The sequence below is a fragment of the Merops nubicus genome, unplaced genomic scaffold, assembly GCF_000691845.1.
Source record: "Merops nubicus isolate BGI_N331 unplaced genomic scaffold, ASM69184v1 scaffold9084, whole genome shotgun sequence".
Classification (NCBI taxonomy): domain Eukaryota; kingdom Metazoa; phylum Chordata; class Aves; order Coraciiformes; family Meropidae; genus Merops; species Merops nubicus.
In genome coordinates this window covers 16,792-37,390 of record NW_008604838.1, presented here as the reverse complement: position 1 = coordinate 37,390, position 20,599 = coordinate 16,792, and the positions used below count along the sequence as shown (strand labels likewise).

General features: G+C 41.9%; 1 protein-coding gene across 1 annotated transcript in view; it reads left to right on the top strand.

Moving 5' to 3' along the window:
- Positions 1-6,149: 6,149 nt before the first annotated feature.
- PKDCC (protein kinase domain containing, cytoplasmic) overlaps positions 6,150-20,599 on the top strand; it is a gene marked incomplete at its 5' end in the record, with an annotated part of 20,680 nt that continues 6,230 nt past the window's right edge. The window contains 4 exons of the mRNA XM_008939147.1: positions 6,150-6,272; positions 8,849-9,120; positions 12,795-12,874; positions 13,744-13,851. Of these exons, the coding sequence (XP_008937395.1) occupies positions 6,150-6,272; positions 8,849-9,120; positions 12,795-12,874; positions 13,744-13,851 (583 nt within the window). The remainder of the gene's footprint in view (positions 6,273-8,848; positions 9,121-12,794; positions 12,875-13,743; positions 13,852-20,599) is intronic.

The following is a 20,599-nucleotide window of genomic DNA, read 5'->3' as shown; positions in this document are numbered from 1 at the left end:
ATAATATAATAATATATTATACACACACGTCATATGCACACAAATATGTACATATATATGTGCTTGTGTGTATATTTGTATATGTAATACTGTATAAACCATCAGCAATGAAGGGAAGTACTCAAAGCCTGAGGGATGTATAGATCTGACAGTGACATATACGTCTCAAATCATGTGTTGGTAAATCACAGCTGTGGCAGCCAGTGCTGGGAGTTTCTGCTCTTCCAGAGATTGTCCCAGTGCTCCAGGAATGAAAGATGAATCCAAGGACTGGTTGCATTAAAAATATTACATTCGCTATGATAGCAATAAAGTAGCAAGAGCTTCTAAAATGTGCTGTTTTGCTTCTGACGTGTAGCAGCTCAAACAAATGGCTCATCAGATGGCTACCAATGTCAACATGAGCTTTTTATTTCCCCTGAGCACCAAGTCACTACAAAATGCAGTTTTGGGTAGTAAATCCTGTGTCCTTCTATTTTTAAAAAGAAAGACTGTGGCAAGTGTGACTTTTTCTCTTCATAAAAATGAGATTTTTGTTTTGTTTGTTTTTAAGTTGCAGTTTTCTATTGTGGACAGCAGTTAGGCTTACTGTGGTAAATTTGGGCAAGTCCAGATTAAAAGCAAAGAGAGTTAGGGTTCTGGAAATTACTTCTAGTGTAATGTAGTTGAGTCTGTCACATATTATGGCAGTTAATAGTGTTCTTGAAGTTCCTGTTCCTGGAGTAATGGAAGTCATGTTCGTTACAGGAAAAAAGGCAGGAAGTTTCCAGCTTTTGTGATTGTAGAGAAAATCTGAAGATTGTGAACATAAAGGGCTAAAAACTAGCAAGGCAAAGGGAAAGATTCACAATGTGTTATAATTTTTAGGGAAATCACATGATATGTAGAGGGAGTTTTGCCCTCCAGTAGCCAGGGCAGGGATTGTGCTGCAGCCCGGGTGGAGCCCCGCTGGGGGAAGGTGGCTCGTCCTACCCTTCATGACTGAGCAACCTCTATAAATTAAACCTAACAGTTTGGTTGATGGTTCTGGCTTGATGTTTATTTTTTCTGAAAATCCAGCTAGGGTGCCGATGCTAGTGCAGGAGGGCTCCTTGTTTGTGCAGACTTACCCTGCTGGTGACAGCTTAATAAGCCCCTTTATTTTGTGTTTTTATTCAGTAAGCTTGTTGGCTTTTGTGCAGGGGCTGACCTATGCTTTTGCCCTCCTCCTTGCCCCAGCTCCTTTGAAAGGGGCGTCTCTGTCCCCATAATTTGTACTAAAAGAGAGTTGTAAAGGGAGGTGAACTGACCAGCTGTAGGGACAGGGGGTCCTACAAAGCAATGTAACTTTTCCAGGGGCTGACCTTGTATGCCCAGCGTGCGTAAAAACCGTTGCAGTCAGTGGGAGTTTTGGGTGCCTAAAGGCTGTTGCAGGACTGAGCCTTTATGACTAGAGAAAATCCAAACAGTGAGGGAAGGCTTTGGTAAACAGGGCTACTCAAAATGAATTATGGCACACGATGTGAGAACAAGTCAACATTTCATATCTGGCGTACATTTTTCTAAACAGACGGAAAGGCATCCCAATATTGTGACTGTTTGCTATTACATTCTACACAAAAATATATCAGGGTGGTATTTAAATGCAGTGACTGGAGATAGCAAAAAGATGTGGGATTGTATTTCTTTCCATTCGTTTAATTGGAACCATGCTGAAAAGGCGTATGAAAACCATCACTCTTGGATATATGTAAAGTGCAGCTTTGTGATGCTGAGAATGATGTCCAACCTAATAGAATTTCAGATAGAGGAGATATCTTGGCTCATCTTTTGCTTCCAGCTATATTCAGTTTCCCCGTGTGGTTATTTTTCTTGTTATTGTATGCATCCAGCTATCTGCTTCTTACTTCACTGTCTGGGAATACAAACCGTTTTGTCTCATTTCAGACAAAATGGATTGGACAAGAACAAAAGGAAGGGGGGGGAGTATTTTGGGTAGTACCTTTGTCCTTGTTTCTGTGTCTTAATAAGTCAGCTTCGTAAAAGAAAGGCCTAAGTATTAATGTCTTCAAATATTTTGCATCTGTATATATTCAGTATTTTGTAACATCTGGATGCTGGGTGGTGGTTCATCCAGAAAGGATGAATGTAACCATTTTAGATGCTTAACTGGCTGTTGAGACTTGCCCAGTTTGTAATCATGGTAATTGCACATACAAATATGGCCGTGTAATTACATGTGCATTTTTGCATTTAGTTTCAGGAGTTCGTGTAGAAAAGTATAGATGTGACCCAATAAGTCCTTTATATCTCAGACTTCTGTGCTTTTAGAACTCTATATAATTATGTAATAACGTTGCATCTGGAGAGGTTTCACTTAAGTAAAAGCAATAAAGATCTCAGGTTAGATTATATATTTTTTTGAGTAAGACCTACACTAACTTGCTCAGTACTGCGTTTTTCAGCTTGTAAGATTAAGTTCAGAAGTACTTACGCAGGAAAAAATTCTTTTGAGAATAAAGAGCAGTTTAATATGAAACCAAAACTGGATCAGGTCATTTAAGTCTCCACAATGGTTATTAATATAGTAAAATATACACCAAGTACTCAGATATTTGGGCAGCGAAGACTTTGGCCAAGGTATAAATTTAATACTGAAATGAAAGAACTCCTTACGAGCAAAGTTCCATCTCTGAGAAAAAATCTAAATCATTTTTATTACTATTGGCATTAATGCATCCATCTACAATAGACACAAATAGATACTATAATTCATTTCTACTTGTGTTCGTAGGCATATCAGTAGATAACAAGACCAATTTATCAATATTTTGTGTGTACAGATATGCCTGTGTTATGTTTTTATAATCAAATGAACTTATAATTGTTGTTTGTCTTCTGTATTTCTATTCCTTGAATGGTTTTCACAAGCGTTGAGAATGTCTAATGAAGATGGATATCTTTTTTGTATTCAGTGTTATTGTGAACTGACAGTTATTGCAATGCTGTCATTTCCCAGGCTGAATTGCTTGCTAATTTCCCTTATGGCTTTTTCCCTGGTGGGTCGTATTACTGTGCTAAAGACAAGAGGTGAGCTCTGCAGATGATGCAGAAACAGATGTTAGGTTTTGACATCCAGAAGTGAGGGGTTTCAAACCTGCCAAGCTTCATCCTACCATCTTTGTCTGCCCCCACGTAAGAAACAGAATGAAATACCTTCTAACTGCAAAATCCAGCTTGTCTCCAAGGAAAGATATATATATATATATTGTATTAAATATTTTAATTTTGTATTTTGTTCATTCAGAAAGATTAAACAGAAGTGTGCTGATGTGATCCTCTGAGATAGTTTGCAGCACACAAAAGATTTAACTTCTGTCAATAAGCTGCATAAAAATGGTGCCACAGATAAGGAACAAGCCCAAGTCCGGTCTGAGTGGCTCTAGATTAAGAAATGGTTGCTCCTGCCCTCTTTATCATAGCTGTGGCAGTAAAGAGAAATGTCCCTTTCCCCATTTCAAACGTTCATATTGGCATCTATCACAAATTCTCTGTTGTGCATTGGTGCCAAAATCTTTTCACCATGTTTTAAAATAAAATCTTCTGGCTCTTCTTTTTTGTTTAGGTTAATGTCCATGTTTAAGCAGCTGTTTTGAAACACAGCACCATTTTTACACTAACAAGAAAAATTGTTTACTTCTTTTACATTTTTTGGCACCCTTTTTTCCTTTAAACATAGACAGCTATAGTCAAAGCTAGCAGAACAGTTCATAACAAATCCTGCATTTGCTGACTTTAGCCTGCTCTTTGTTTTTCTGCCTGGGAGGGTCACAAGCTGTGAGAATGTGCCTGATACTCTCTCCAATCTGCCTCACCCCACTCCCTCCAGCCGTGGCACTCACTGGTCTGGCTTTCTGCTTTCCTGTGAATTTGGCTTGGTCCCCACTCTGGTCTGCATGAGCCTGGCTTCTCCTGCAGGACCATGTCTTAAGTCCCCTCAGCTCAGAGGAGACCCCTGTCATCTTCCCTGTACTTGTCAGAGCTAAAATTACTCAGGGCAAAGCAGTAGAGCAATAGCAGAAAGGCAATTTTAATGTTGCATTTTCACAGAGACCTTTTACCATACAGTTTATTTGACTGGGGGCAGAAATTACACTTAATTTTACTTCATGTGCATGTTGTTCTGGCTGGAAAGTTGCAATCAGATCCTTATCAGGCTCATTTAACTGCCTCTCTGCCAGGGCTTGGCAGTGAGTTTGTAAAAGCCTGTCCCTAAGCCCTGTCAGACATTGTCCCACTCCATATAAAGCAAGACATCTCTTCTCCACAGTCTTTAAATATTCCTCTTGTTCAATTATTTGTGCAAGTGAAAATTAATCATTCAAATGTCCTTGGAAAGCAAACAAAAGAAGGAGCTGGAGTCTAGCTGAAATTGCTATTTAAATGCTTTTAAATTAAAGAAGCTAGTGGCAGATAATATTTGGGAATATTTGCCCGTTAACGATACTGCACACAAAAGTTCATCAGGCATAGTGAGAGGCAATTTTTGGCTTGGAAAATGTAAGTTTTGGCATTTCAATTGCTTTTCAAACTACCATGTCATTGAAATACACATTGCCACTCAATGCATAAACAGTAGTTCCATGGGAAATGTCATTAACAGCTATTTTGTGGTGCCTTTTAAGCAGAAAATCAAGTCTTATTTAGCCAGGTATTGCATAGGCTAAACTAATTTTCCTCAGATAGGATTATATTTCTGCATTCATGGATATTTTAAATGATTAATTTGTTTTTCATAAACATTTGTGGTGGGTTGACCCTGGCTGCATGCCACGTGCCTGCCAAAGCTGCTCTGTCACTTCTCTCCTCAGCTGGGCACAGGAGAGGAATTATAACAAAAAGCTTGTGGGTGTATATAAGGACAGGGAGACATCAATCACCAATTACTGTCACAAGCCAGACTTGACATGAGGAAAAATTAATTTTATTTAATTTTTTACCAATCAAATCACAGTAGGATAATGAAAATTAAAACCAAATATTAAAACCACCTTCCCCCTATCTCCCCTTCTTCACAGGCTTATCTTTACTCCCAATTTCTTTACCTCCTCCACCCCAGTGGTGTAGGGGGATGAGAAATGGGAGTTATGGTCAGTTTGTCCACGTTGTCTCTACCACTGCTTCCTCCTTAGAGAGAGGACTCCTCACACTCTTCCTTTCTCCAGTGTGGGGTCCCTCCCAAGGGTGACAGTTTCCCCATGAACTTCTCCAACATGACTCCTTCCTATGAGCTTCATTTCTTCATGAAATGCTCCAGCATGGGTCTTCCATGGGGTCACAAGTCCTGCCAGCAAAGCTGCCTCAGCATGGATTCTTCTCTCCATGGGTGCACAAGTATTGCCAGGAGCCTGCTCCAGTGCAGTCTTCCCAAAGGGTCACAGCATCCTTTGGGTATCCAGTATCCACCTGCTCCAGTGTGGGTCCTCCCTGGGCTGCAGGTGGATATCTGCTCCATTGTGGACCTCCAGAGGGGCTGCAGAGGCACAGCCCACCTCACCATGGGCTTCATGGGGCTCTCTGCTCTGATGCCTGGAGTACCTGGGGATGCCTCCCCCTCTTTCACTGACCTTCATGTCTGCAGAGTTGTTTCTTTTATGTATTCTGCAGCTGTGATTGAATTGGGCAGATTTTGTGCTTTGTGTTTGTTTTTTGTTTTGTTTTTTTCCCACTTTCTTAAATATGTTATCCCAGAGGCTCAGCCTTGGCCAGTGATGGGTCCATCCTGGAGCCAGCTGGCATTGGCTCTATCAGACTTAGGGAAAGCTTCTAGCAGCTTCTCACAGAAGCCACCTCTGTAGCCCCTCTGCTACCAAAACCTTGACATACAAATCCAATACAGGATTTACTGAGGGAAGATCCTGGGCAGAGGGGCGTTTCACTGGCTGTGTGATGCCCACAAAGGATGCTGCTAGCTTCTTCAGGAGTTTCAAGGGTGTGCTCCTCAAATGAGAGGGCACAAGGGTCCTGTTGAGGGGTGACTTCAAGGCAATACAACATACAGAGCTCAGAGCCTTGTAAGGAGTACTGTTTTCACAGCTCATCCACAAAGAAATATAAAAGTATGCTGAGATATGTCACACTTAGTGCTTGGTTGTGATTTTTTTTTCCAGCTGTATGGCTACTGCTACCAAGATAGCAATGACATCCCAGACACACTGACGACCATCACTGAACTAGGCTCGCCTTTAGAGATGATTCAGCTTTTACAGACTTCCTGGGAAGATAGATTTCGAGTGAGTAACAGCTGTTTTAAAAGCACTTTTAAGAGAGTGATGAATACAAAATAACACCAAGCATGAAGCAAGGTCTGTGTACTGTGCAGTGCAATTCAAAATTTATTAAATGTTTGCTTTACATTTGATTACATCTTGGTTGAGAAACGACATTTAGCACTCCCTTTCTGCAGTGGTTAAGATACCATGCTATTTTGTCTGTTGATGTTATCTAATTGTGCTTTGTTATATGCTTTTTACATGATGTCTTTAAACAGTTCTTACTTGTTAAAGCTCCAGGCCCAGGATTTTTGGCATTGAGCATTGTGCTCTGCAACTGGGATTTAAACAATAGAAGGATGTTACATTTCTCTCCTGATCCTTATCATCGTTTGGTTTTAGAATTATTTTCTACTGCTTCCTGCTCTGCTCATCTTTTACTGAGGGAGGGGTGAAATGAGTGTACACAAATCTCCAACCCGGGTTGTCCACCGGATTGGCAATTTACCAGGAGCATGAAGGTCACACTTAATTTGTCCAGAATGAAACCAGGCTGCAGCAATGCTTTGATCACGACAGCACTGCCTTGCTCAGTGTATGTTGGGATGTGACTCCAGCTGAGGTTAACTCCCAAAGATGTTGCAAGGCAGTAGCACTCTTCATCTAAAACACTTTGGATTGCATGGCTGCATCTGTACCAGAAAGCTAAAAGTGTGCCTGACTCATCTCAGTGATGAAGTGAATTCTTGCACTTTCTGAAGGCTGGGTGGCTGCACAGGGGATCCTCATTGGAAATGGTTCCTGGGCCGTGCTGCCTTCTGGATCATGTCTGGGGACTGTGTGGGAGAACAGCCCTGGTCCTGCTCAGACCCAGACCAGGGACTGTACTAGCAAGTGTGCTAGCGTGTGGAGTTAGTTTCTGTGCCCAGGAATGTTCCCTGGCAGAGTTTATTTTGCTAGTATAGGTGGAGCAAGTGTATTCCCTGTGCTAAGCTTTGGGTCCCTTTTCCTGAAAGAATTACCATCTTAATAAGGGTAGATCATCTCCTATGGGAGAAGTCTTAGGTGTCATGCTCATTAGCTTGTCTAGGACACAACTAATGCAAAGAAGGAGAAAATAAACTCATGTCTTCTTGACACGTGAGACTTGTTTGTGGTCCAGTGCTGAAAATGACTGCATAAATATTTGACCTTTTTCCTACAAATAATCATTTCCTTGTGTTGAAGGACACGGCGGTAGGCTCGCTCCCCAGATCAGCAGCTCTGTGCTCAGCAGAGGTGTGTGATACAGAGCAAAGCCTTCACCTGTGTGCATAGAGCTTGTTGGGCAGGGGCTTTTGCAGCCTCAGCCTGATGGCAAGTGCACGGGGCAGCAGCTTGTCAGGGCTGCTCCCAGAGCTTCCTAGTGCAGGCCCAGGGGCTTTGCGGCAGCTGAGAAGGCAGTCATCTCAGATGGAAACCTGGGGTTTTATTCAAGCTAAATTCAATATTCTAATCTGGTCAAGCAGGGAAATTATTGTAGAAGTGTAAGGGTATATAATGTCTCACAGGGGAAGGGTCTGTGAGGGATAACTTCAGACATGCTCAGTGTTCTTAGGAAGGAAGGATTTCGGTGCTCCCCTGAGTATCCCGTTTGTGCCCCGAGACTGAATTTGGATTTGACTACTTCAGTGCATGTGGACTGAACAGTGTATTTTAACAGAAAACAAAGATTATATAGAAACAATAAAAAGCTTGCTAGACTGAATAAGACCTGTTATTAATTTAATACATAGAATAAAAATTCCAGTGCTTAACTGTGTTCATATTAATGCTACACTTACATTAATATGTTACGTAGTGGATTCTAAAGGGATGCATGAATTGCACTTTGCTAAGGGGGCTGAGTTCAACATTCATTTTCTTTAGTGTCTAGTAATAGTTGCTCAGGTTTCTAATCTACAATTGAAAGGTGCAGCATCAGTACAGAGCTCCCACCCCAGTCTTAAAGTGGGACCAAGGCAGGTGGACATACACACTTACTCACAAAGAGTTGTGGAAGAGGTGTGGAGCTCCTCTTTCTGGGCCTTGAGTTCCTTCTCCCCTGGAAAAAGGCAAATGTAAGAGGAACCAGTGGAAAAAAAAACTATAAGAGCAGTTAAAAGGCAGGACCAGTATGGAGGCAATATAGACACAGTCTGCAGTTGAAGCTCTGGGCACCTTGAGAGGTGCAGAGTGTCCAGCCAAAACTTTGAGACCTGGAGTTTGTAAAAGAGCACAGTCAGGCTGCATGGTCAAGGCCTGTGTGTGATGTGTTATTAAAAGTTAATGCTTTTGTTTCTGTTCAAAGTAGGAATAGCAACAATGAGTCCTGCTTCAAGAATAGTGTGGGAAAGCACTGGTGAAGGAGCTTATTTTTGTTTCAAGTCTCTTGAGGGTTTTACAGTCAACTGTTAAGCCTATAAAAAATACCTTAGTTGCAAGATTCAGTTTGGAGAATAAGTTATAATGCTTATATTAAGTCCTATATTTATGAATATACCTTCAGCTAAAGTAGTTTCATTTATATACTTTGTACTGAGAGAGTAACACACAGTACCTGTGGCTTTGCATTTCAGATATGTCTCAGCTTAGTTCGGCTTCTGCATTATTTGGCTCACTCCCCCCTTGGCTCCGTGACGTTACTGGACTTTCGCCCTCGGCAGTTTGTGATTGTGGATGGGGAACTGAAGGTGACAGATCTGGATGATGCCAGCATCGAGGAGAGCTCCTGCACCAGTAACAGTGACTGCTTCATGGAATTCCCTGCCAGGAACTTCACCTTGACTTGTTCGGTGGAGGGACGGTGTCAGAGTATGAATGAAAAGAGGAATCTCTACAACGCCTACAGGTATGTGATTGGATAAGGTAAAAGAGAAATGAAAGTGGGCAAAAACCTCCAGCATCCTTTACAGTTATTCACATCAACAAACACATATTGTTTCAAGAACCGTTACCCAGGAATAAGTGCAGCCATGAGTAATTGTTTAATTTGTAAAAATACGTGGCATTTATAACCTTGGAAATGTTTTTGCATACTTCGAGTGTGATTCACCACTCAGTCCAATTTTACATTGGCTTAATCCCACTGAATTCTTCACACAAGTAGAGATTTTCATGGGAGTGAAGCAGAGGTGTCTGTGGAGGTGAAAGTCACCACTAGCTTTGTGCTGAGATGATTCAGGCACCTTTTTTTCAGTGTGATTTCAGAGGAGTCATCACACTTTTTTCACCACCAGCTGAGCAAAGGGCTGGCTTCAGAGGCAGAGTTAGAGCTCAGCTCTTGTCCTGTGCTGCAGCTTGATGCTCCTTGCCTCACCAGAGCCTGCCATGGTAGGGTTATAACAGGCCCCAGTGCAGCCATGGGGCCACCAGGACCCTCAGTTGCTGATGACCTGGGGCGTAATCTCAAACTTTGTAAACCAAGGGGCTGTCCCTTTTAACCCCCACCTTTTCCATCCCCTGCTCTCTGCATGGGCAGGCACTGTGGGGCTTACTCCCAGTGCTGCTCCTGCTCTGTGGCAGCACCATGGCCACAATGGGGGACACGTAGGTGACAGGTCATGCCAGACCAGGTGGCCACACCTGGGTGAAAAGGTTCAGGGGTGAAGAAAGCGTTCAGCCAACGCGTCTGTCTTCCCAAGTTGGTTTTACAGGCATCTCCACATTTACAGTGGAGGCCTTCTTGGTGATGGCTTTGTGTTTGTAGTCTCAGCTCTCCCCCCTTGGCCAGCTGTGCTGGATGCCTGGGAAGCCATCACTGCTTTCCAGGGAGTGGGTAGCCAATCCTCAGTGCCGTGCTCCTCCTGCTGCCACAGCTCCTTTAACAGGCGCTGCTGTGGGATGAGGCTGCCTCGTCTGAACCAGATAGGAGGACAGAGGATCTCAAAGCAATCCCAGAATGGTGTGCTCGTTTCTTAGCCTTCCCTTTCAAGTATCATGCCATTCACTGCCTGCCAGACCACAGCGAGGAGAGGCTCCTCCGAGGGGAGTCTTCTGCTTTGGTCCCAGGGCCCTCACCAGCATGTGCGTTGCATTAGCTGACCACACTGAAATGGGCTCCACCACATGACAGCCATTTGCAGTTCTGCTGCTCGGTTTCTAGCGTGTCCTGCAAAATTTTCCATTTCCATTGGCGTGGCTTAAAGATCTTGCTTAGCTTGCTAGCTTTTGGTTAAGATTGTTTTACTGGTCTGGCTAAGACATGTTTAATAGGCACCCATCCATCTGGGTCCTAAGTGGGGATACGTCTGTGGTGGGGTGGGCTTGCGGCAGGTTGCTGGGCTCGCTGAAGGAAGCAGTCTTTTTCTATTACAGCTCTTACTGCTGCCTGTGAACCATGCACCAGTGTGTAATGTGCACACAGTGAGCCAGTGTTTTCAGCCTCTGCTTTTGCTTAATTCGATAGAGACAGTAGGTTTTTGTTCAGCAGCAGATTCATGTTATAGTAGTCTGCGACCACCCCGTGCTCAGGCGTTAGCAACGAGCCCCCTGCACTTGTCTTGGAAAGCTAAACCCTCTCTTCTTTAGGGGTAGGCTGCTAAATTTCCTATTTTCATGGATGCATTTGTTTGCTGTAGGGTTAGAGACTGCTCCTCCGTAAAGGGTTGGTGGTGCTGCTGGGTAGAAGTCAAAAGCAGCAATATGTCAAACAATGCATCAACCCCTTGTAGTAGTAAAATCCAGCACACCCTAGCCTTGAAAGCATAATTAGCCTATCTAGCTGGTTTAGTTATGAGGTAAATAATTAAAGGAGAGAAAACATTCTGGGAAAAAACTCAACTGTGCAAGAACTGGCCTATCTTGACTCTCAGATGTTTACCTTCTGTCACAAATATGTCTATGGGTTTTCCTGCTAATGTTGGAAGGAACAAAGCACTGGGCAAAGTAACGATAACTAATATTAGATGTTAACCACTGGCTGAGATGAATCCTCTATCATTGACAGTTCTTAAAGATCAGATAGTTCTTAAAAAAGAAAAAAGAAAGGAAAAAAAAAAAGGCTGTAGGAGCAAATGTAAAAGGATCTGACAATCTGTGTTATGCAGATCACAAGGGATTCCACTGGCCCTGGAAATGATGAATAACAAATGTTCCTGCAATTAAGTTGTGCAGGCGCCAGTGTCAGAATTTTGCACGTGGGTGTTTGCATTAGAACAAGTCGTGTATTTCTATAGCCATGGAAAAACAATAACCTCCACGACTCATATCCATTCTGCATTTAGCAGAGTAAATGACAGCTACTGAATTTTTGCAAAGAACTATTCACAGTCAGTCAGACTTTGCTTTATGGCTAATCTCTAAGCAAAAAAACAGAGGTAAAGTTTACCCAACAAAGTATTCATTGCAAATGTTAAGCTGCAGTTTGGATTTCTGTATGTATTTATATTGGCTTTCTCACGCTCATCACTAGGAAAACCTACCTGGGTATAATCCCACTTGAGAAAAATCATAAGTACTGTTTTTGTAAGGGGTGTAAAAAGGAGTTAGAATCTCAAAAAAATGTTCACTGTGTGAGTAGAATATGTCAGCTCAATAATACCTGTGTCCGTGATCAATTGTTGCTATCAGTAACTTAATTTTTTAATTTGTGCTTATTTAAGAAATCTGCTAGTCTCCTTCCTGAGTCCCTGGAGGTTTCTGTATGACAATGTGGTCTTTGTATAAGAAAAAGCTTTTCTTTTTTTCCCCCTGGACTTTGCAGCTTAGGTGTAAAGCAGGGCTATTTCCCAATGGTGTTCCTGTTCTGTTCATTACCTGATACTTAGGTCAGATAGTTCTGCTTATGTTGTTGGTTCTTGAACTGTCCTTCTCCATCTTAGGTTGCTATGATGTTTGAGTTTGCAATAGGTAGTCATACTGGCAAAAGAACTGATATTTAAAGGAATAGTGTGAAAATTAAAGGTACTTCAAATAATGGCAAAGGCATATTGTTTTTTCTTTTGTACTTGAAAATGTTAAAATGGAGACTGTACATTTGTCAGTGACAATCTACATGGATACATCTTCAATTTAAATATATTATGAGAACGGAGGAGACATTTTGAATTGGAGTGGCATTAAAAGAAGACTTTCTCCTGGCAATTCATTTGAAAGTCTAAAAAAACTGTAGAAAAGAAGACAATAGTCAATCATTTGAAATGAACAGGAATTGGATTTATGCACTTCCAAAGAAACCCCGAGACTTCTGGTGTTGATGGCACTCTGTTAGTTTGTTAAATTACAGAAAGGTTTGCAAATAGTCACAATCCATGGAGGTTCACAGCAAATTTCTGTATTAATGGAACATTTGCACATAGTTACAAGGCAGCCTTATGTATAACAGCATGGTCTAGGTGTGCCAGACAGCTGTGTGAGTAGTCTCAGCTATATATTTATTTGACTATAGAATATGATTATATTTCCTGAGTAGGTCAGTGGCTTATAAGCAGTAGGAATTTTATTCCTTGTGTTTTTGAGTAGTTACCAGACATTTGTAAACTTCTTTTTCCCAGTTTTTCAATATGGGTTACTTTTCCATTGCAGGTTTTTTTTTACGTACCTTCTTCCACACAGTGCTCCATCCTCACTGAGACCATTACTGGATAAGATAGTCAATGCAACAGGTAATTGCAAGAAACATGTTAATGCCAAGTGTTGCCTTTTTTTTTGTGTAAGTATCATGTTTAGGGTGGGGAGGATGTTGCTTTTATGTTCAAGGCAATAGAACCAGATTGGTTTTCTACCCAGGATAAAATATCCCCCATACACAGATGGGAAGAATGACCCCATATACCAGAGAAATCCCATTCTGTGATTTTATCTAGACTTCACAGAGGTGTTTACTTCCCCCAACACCTCAGCACTGGGGTGAACTGCATAAGAATGCAGTTTCTTGCAGGATCTGGAGGAACTCCTTTCTCTGGTAAGGGGAATTTTAATGATAAACCAAGGATATTTCCCTATTGTGAGTGATACCAGTGGTGCTTTTATACCTGAGAGGCCAGAGGCACATGACACTACCATACATCTTTACTAATTGCAGAGGTAGTGCCTTTGGGGCAGGAGTAGTTGCACGTGGCTGTAAAACAGATATGAGGGTTTTTGGTGCATTGTCTTGGGATTTTATACCTTGTACTGTGTGCATTGAATGGGGAAGTTAATGATGCTGCTCTATAGCTAATTAACAAGCAAAACCTTTAGAGTTCCCTATATTGGCTAAAGCTCATCCCTTGTGGGAAGCTCACCACAGTGTTTTCTGCCCACAGACCTGGGGTTCCCAGCTGGATGAGCCAGCCTTTGACATCCCTGGCTCATGTCAGGTATGAAACCAAATTTATAGTTAAACTCAGAGGTTTCATGTCCACATCACAACGCTGTTGTAGAGCAGGGCACCACTGGGCTCTCATGCTTAGGACTTTATTCACATGCAAACTTGCTCTGTCCCATGCAGGCTGCTCCTCATCTAACTTGTTCTTTTTCTGTGCTTTTAAAGGAGAACTTCACTGGGGAATAGATGAGACAGCTGCTCAGCTAGAGAGAGTTTTGAATCTGTATAAGAGTGGAGAGTACCTACAGAACACAACCCGGATACCAAAAGCTGGTAAGGTGGTCTTTCTTGAAACTCAAAATCAGAGACTTTGTCTTTATTTTGAGGTTTGAAAGGGCAAATACGTAGAAAATGGGGCTCAGTGGCCCTTGAAATCGTGCACATGAGTATCTGTTGTTTGCCTTTTGCTTCCTGGGTACCTTCTGAAGCCCTTCTCACTAAAGAAGGTAGTTAGACATCCATAGGTGTGAGCAGGCAGTGATGGGGACAAGGGAGTCCAATGGAGCATTACACTCCATAGCAGATTTGTGGAAAATATGTTCATCCCATCCACATAATTCTCTGCTCTTGGGAGTATCAGAACCTGCCCAAACATGAGTTGAGGGGGGTCTAATCAAAATGCTGTAACCCTTTGTGGATTTCCCAGGACTTACAGAAATTTCTTTCAATGTAGGCACTTGTAGATTGGAAAACAAAATTTTTGCTTGCTTTGCTAGAGAAAAAAAGTGTCCCTCAGCTTGTGCTAGCAACAGAATGGAAAAGAAGACAGGACAAGATAAAAGCTGTAGCTTTACATAATAGCATCTTTTTATAAAATCTCTTCAGCACCACGAGTATGTAAAGTGCTATTCATGCAGCTATGATATAGAGGGATGCATATTGTTCCTGGAAGGTGAGCTGGTGTAATCATACTCATCAAAGAAGATTATATATGATGGAAATGACTGTTAAGTCTAACAATTGAAAAAACTGTTTTGCAAATTATTTTTGTGTATGTACGATATTCCTGTCAAACTGCCAACATAATTGACTGCAAGTTGATAGGAAAATTATGGCTTTGCTCAGTAAAGAAGATGAGATGGGTTCTAAATGAAGATGAATGTTGGCACAGGGGGTCTGAAAAGTACAGTGAAGCATTTACTCTGTGAAGGAGACACAGGAGCCAAATTCATTCCTGTCGTAGCGCTGTTAACCTCAAAGGGCCATGACACCAGGGATGAATTTGACCCACTTATCAGAATAATTCAATATTTATTTTGTTGTAAAATTGGCAGGAAAATTGTTGCAGGTGTTCATTTAACTTTCTAATTTTCAGCTTTTCATCACAATCTGTGCTGAGTGATGCCTGTCAACACAGCAAAATTATTTTCAGCAGTACAATCAATAGTACAAACATGTCCTTTGTTGAAGAAGTGCCAGGAGGGCTGAAGTTTTTCTGTGGTGCTGGTTGATTCCAGATCTGACTGCCCTATCAGGACAAGATGAAGTTTTGAATTTTAGAGGGTGGTCACGTTTATAAAGAATTACAGGAATTGAAGCTCAGGACAGGGGGAGTAAATGTAACAGTGCAGGTTTCTACTAATATGGAGCAGAGCTCCACGTATATTTGGCTACTGTAGTAATAACCCATTTTTGTGTTAGTTTAATTCCTTAGAGTCCTGGATAATATAATGCAGAATCTGCTACCTGTGTTCATGGTTAGTAACCTCTTTCTGTGCGAGGAGCCCTTTTTATTTGTAGGACTTGGGCATTCTACAGTGTGAGGAAAGATGCTGAAAATCTGTAGATGCTTTGTGTAACATATTTGGCCAGTCTGCATTGAAGATCATGAGTGTGATACTGAATTTCTTGATAGGAAAATGTTGTCAACCAATGGCAAGCCTGAGGAATCAGATATCTTAGTGGAAATTACACTTAGATGAAATGTGTTTTCAGACTTAGCTGCCATGCCTTTAAGATGTGCAGGCCTGTTTCTTGTTTGTTCTAAGGCTACTTTAACCAAACAGAAATGAGGTTGTAGTATATTTCTATTTTAAGGCTCCTTTTCTTTGCCAGAAAAGTCTGACGAAGTCATATTGCAAGGGTGAAATTACACCTACCTACCCATTCATATCACTTTCATTTGGAACATATTTCTTCCTCAACTGGTATTTGTCTATTAATACCACGCTAGAATTAATGTTTAATATTCTCAGTCCATGACCATGTAATTAGAAAGTATTAATTAGCAATTATCCAGAAATTATGCAATGAGAAAGTCTTCTGTGGTGCAGTGAAGTTGCAGGGGAAGGTGACAGTGGTGCCGGGGGGACTGATATCCAACTGATCAACCTCTTCCTCTGGCTGGACATTCCCTGCTGAGCTGGCCTCTGAAACTAGGGCTGAACAGTTGAGTGGGTTGAATATTTTGTATGCCTCTTAGTGGGTCTTAGAGGGGGAGACAAGGGTGAGAAGATAAAACTGTGATACTTTCACAAGCTGTCAGTGATGTTCTGCTTTGGCCCTGTGTGGGCTCTAGGAGGACACAACGTTACTCTCTGAAAACAAAAGATTTTTTTAAGATTGTGGATTTTCTTTTAAAACCTTTTTTGCCTTGCTTCACAGCATAATGAAAGTTCAAGGAGAGTGCTTTCTAACTGATTGCCATGCTAAGATAAAACTAGAGATGATGATTTGGTTCTCAACCCAGATCAGAGTTAATCAGAGCTTTACATTCATAGGCTGGTATGCCAGGATTAGGCAGGCAGAAGTTCACATCAGTTTTGCTCCAGATGATAGATATCCCACAGGGTGACTGATACTGGGATTTTTGCTCTCTCAAACAGTAGAAATGCAGGAATTAGTGGTGCCAGTCTACTCTGGCATCTAAAGGGTTATTTTGAAACCCTATTTTGAAATCCTAAAAGCAGAACTGGAGGACAATGCAGGCCCAATTGCAATATTTTGTTTTGGGAAAAGGATTTTTTTTTTGGGAAAAGAAACCACAGAAGGTTCAGATAATGGTGCTTCAGAGTTTGCCTTAGGTGTAAATGCTTTGAATTTTGCATTGTCTTGGATAGATCATTGTAAAATTGTATGAGGAAAGAAGAGGTCCTGATCTTGGACAAGTAAGCTAAGGCCATAACTACAATATAAACTTCCAGTAAACAGTCTGTCATCTATCTGAACCTATGTTTTTGAAAAGAAGACCTCTTCCAGTGAACACCATGAAGTGAGAAAGGTGTGTTACTGATAATCAGTAGGTAAGTGACATGAAGAAAGTTCTTGTCAACCCTAGTGTTCCCATAAATAAAATTTAACAAGATGACATAGTCATATTACAGAAGGTCTTGGATATTAAGCTTTCACTGTGCTTCAGTTGTAAAAGATTTTATAGTGCTGTAAATTATATTATGCTCTGGACTTTGCTTTAGTATCCTAGAAACAGAGTAGAGGCGTGGGAGACATTTGATAGCTATGTATGTGTTCTGTAATCATAAATCACACTACTGTTAATGTTGATATAGGAACATTACAGCGTTTAAAACAACACTGTGAAGAAATACTTTTATATTCCATTGACTGTTGGTCTCTCTTCCTGGAATCTAGAAGATTGTGAATTAAACCAGGAGCCGTGTATTTCTTCAGACATGCATTAAATAATAAATTTACATAAAAAGACATAAATTGAATAATTCCATTAATTATCCAGACTAAGAAGACTATAAAAAAAAAATCTGATGGTCCTGCCCCAGTATCAACATTTTTATTACTTCAGGTGACACTGATTTGTACCAAGTGGGTGTCTGGCCCTTAAGCTAAGCCCCAGCCCTTCAGTTAACTCAGAATTTACTCAGAAATGCATGAAATCAGCTAACAGTAGTAAATCAGACAGCTTTGTTATTCATTGAAGCTAATAGATGACCCATTATTAAGCCTGAGGGTGTGCAAGCCCACAGAAAGGCATAATTACCTGCTGTTAGTTGAAAGTACCTTCTCAATCCTAAAAAGCTGGAAGGCTGGACATAAAGCAATGACACTTGTTTTCCTTTGTCTGAGGACAATTTGGCAGGATTATGCTGTATGTAATGTTTACAGTACAACAGTGTTTGGAAAAAATACTGTGCAGGCTCACTATAGCAACCTGCTTAGGAAATAGGAAATGCACCCAGGAATTATTGAAAACTCGGGGAGGGGGGGAGAGAATAGGGGCAGGGCGGTGTGTTTGTGCACATGTACGTGCAAGGCAGAGCTTTTGCAAGGCTGCCAAAATATTGTTTGGGGTGCTTTGTATAGTCTACGGCAGGTCACCGTGTGAAGGCTGAGAGTAGGCTGCTGAATGTGCTTGAAGGCTCGGCTGGGAACATACTGCAGCCCTGTCCTTGCAGCCCAGATTCCTGCCTTATCTGGCACTTGTGCATCTGGTGTTCCTTTCCCAGGGATGTCAAGGCTGCTTTGTGGCCAGCTGAAGGGGGAAGGTGCACAAGGCTGCAAGCATGGGCTGAAGGTCTCCATCTACTCTCTGCCTTGCACAGGAGGCTTTGGCATCAGCAGCTGGGCAGTCCCAGCACACAGAGGAATACAGGAGCAGGTTGCTTTGCATCCATACAGCACTGGAAATAAGATGGGGCTGTACAGTTGTGTAGGGACCTGTTGGTTGTTGCTCACAGCTTCACCACTGTTGTACAATCTCCATGCCCTATTCACTCTGTGATGTGTTCTGCTGTTGCTAAACTCCAGGTCCAACTTGGCACCATACAGCAAAATGCTTTCTCCTGATGGGTTAGGTCCTCCTCTTCTTTCAAGAACACTAAAGAAGTCACTGAGTGTCTTTTACAAATCCTGTAGACATCTGTCTTTAAGCTTAAACCCTTGCACACATGACCCTAGACACTTTTGGCTTGCCCATCAGCGTTGTTTTTGTGAGGAAGTGGGGCAGATGCAGCTTCCATGCCTCTGTGGCTGTGCTGGTTGCCTCCAGTAAACAGGCGTGCACCACAGAAGCGACTGTGGGTGCCGAGCAGCTCCGCAGCCCAGTGAGTGGCCCTGGGACGTGGGGCATGAGGCAGGAAAAACATCCCAGCTGCGTCATGTTAACAGGAATAAAATGTAAGGGAACATGTCGTTCTTCTTATTTATTTGTGTTTCAGTGACAGCCTGCATACCGATTTAAATATGGATTTACTGTAAGCACAATAGAAGCATATAAAAAGTGGCAAGCCTGACTTTGCTTCCCGCCTGCATGCAGGAAACAGCCAAAGGGTGGAAATACTCACCAGAGAAGCAGAGCTATCACCCAGTCAGATGGCAAACCCGTGTCCTGCCAGGCTTCTCTGGCCTTCCAAACAGTTGGGATTCGCCAGGAGTTATTGAGAGCAGAGACACAGAGGATATCCTAGCATGTCATTGTCTCAGATGTACTGAAAAATAGATTTCCACAGAGCGCACAGCTTCACGAGGCTGCTTGTCAGAGGCAGGTTTAAACGGGAGGTGTTGGAGCATGAGGAAAACTTCAGCATCAAATGAAGTGTACTAAAAAACTTAAGTGTATCATTGTCTAGGTTCTGATGCTGTTCTCCATAAGCTCCCTGGGAATCAGTGGGGACTGTTTGTAGAGCAAAGCACGGCTCAGTGCTGCGTTTTGCTGAGATTGGCAAGATCAGACCCTTTCTGCTTGCTTGTAAGCAAAGCAATTGAAAGCAAATCCAGAGTTGACTGCCACAGTGCTCCTCTTGAGAGTGGAGGAAAAGAAGCAACACGTGTTCTTTCTCAAGGATGGACATTGCTGTGTCAGTGTCACTGACCCACGGTGTGTTGGCAGGTGATAACTAGAGAAGAGAACTGGGGAAATTTCCAACGAGTAGCTGTAGTTGGTAGTAAAAATGCAATCTGGCTGCTGCGGCTGAAATAAATGGTCATTAGGACTGATTAAAGTCAGATTTAGGGTGATTCAAACAAGCTAAAAGGGGGAAACCACAGGCAGTTTCACATAGTTTATTATACGCTTGCAAAGTTATTTTTATGATTCAGTCTAGTAGAGTGAAAATGAGTACATTTATAGATTGTAGTTGGCTTTGGGACAACACAGGTGATTTTTGATGGAAAAAATTTAGAGCAAGATTTTAAAGCATTTGCTTTCTTTTTATATCTGTTTCAGTGGTCAGTGATGCTGCAGGTTGCTTTTAAAGATGCCTCTCTTACCTGTCACAAGAAGGAGCTAGGTTTGAAAGTCACTGTGGCCGTCATGGGAGCTGGCTAGTGCTGTAAGAAACTCACCAGAAGATTTTGGCCTGATCTAAACAGCCTGTTTTGATTGAGCAGAGCAAACTTGTAACAATGCAATAACCAGGGATCTCCCTGCTTACTGCAGGGGGATTGGACTAGATGGCCTTTTGAGGTCCTTTCCAACTCAAAGCAGTCTAGGAGTCTAAAACTTCACAAAATAGAACTTTTGAGGACTGCCCAGATTCAGTATAGCAAGATATTTGGAAGTTTCAAAATGTTTACAGGGCAGGAAAAATGTTTCTTAGCAGGATTTGTTTGTAGAACTGTGAGCAGGGAGTCAGCTCCTGAATGTTAAGTTGGAGGAAATCTGTCATAAGTGACATCAAGATCAGGCTTACTGCATTGTGTTTATTTGCTTCAATCCTCACAAAACCAGCTGATGGAGGAAAGGACTTTTTCTGTTGTGATACTGGTAGGAGCATCTTGCATTTTTCTGATTTATTCTTTGCCATTACCTTGATAGTCTTTGTGTACTCTGTGTCAAGCTGCGTGTATGCACGCAAAAGTGTAAATTTATGGCTGCATTTATAGTATTAGGCAAGTATTTATTGGTTTTAAACACCATTAGTCTGGAAATTGACCAGAACTTTGACCTTTTTATGATGTGATTTACTACCTTGAGCCTTCAAATTCCACGGACTCCATTTAGCAAGTTTCAGGTCTTGGCAGGACAAAAACCTGAGCTGGGGCTGTCTTTAAACCAGTGGAGAATTACTTAATTGAGCGAGTAACTGCACTGTAGTGACCAAGATGATCT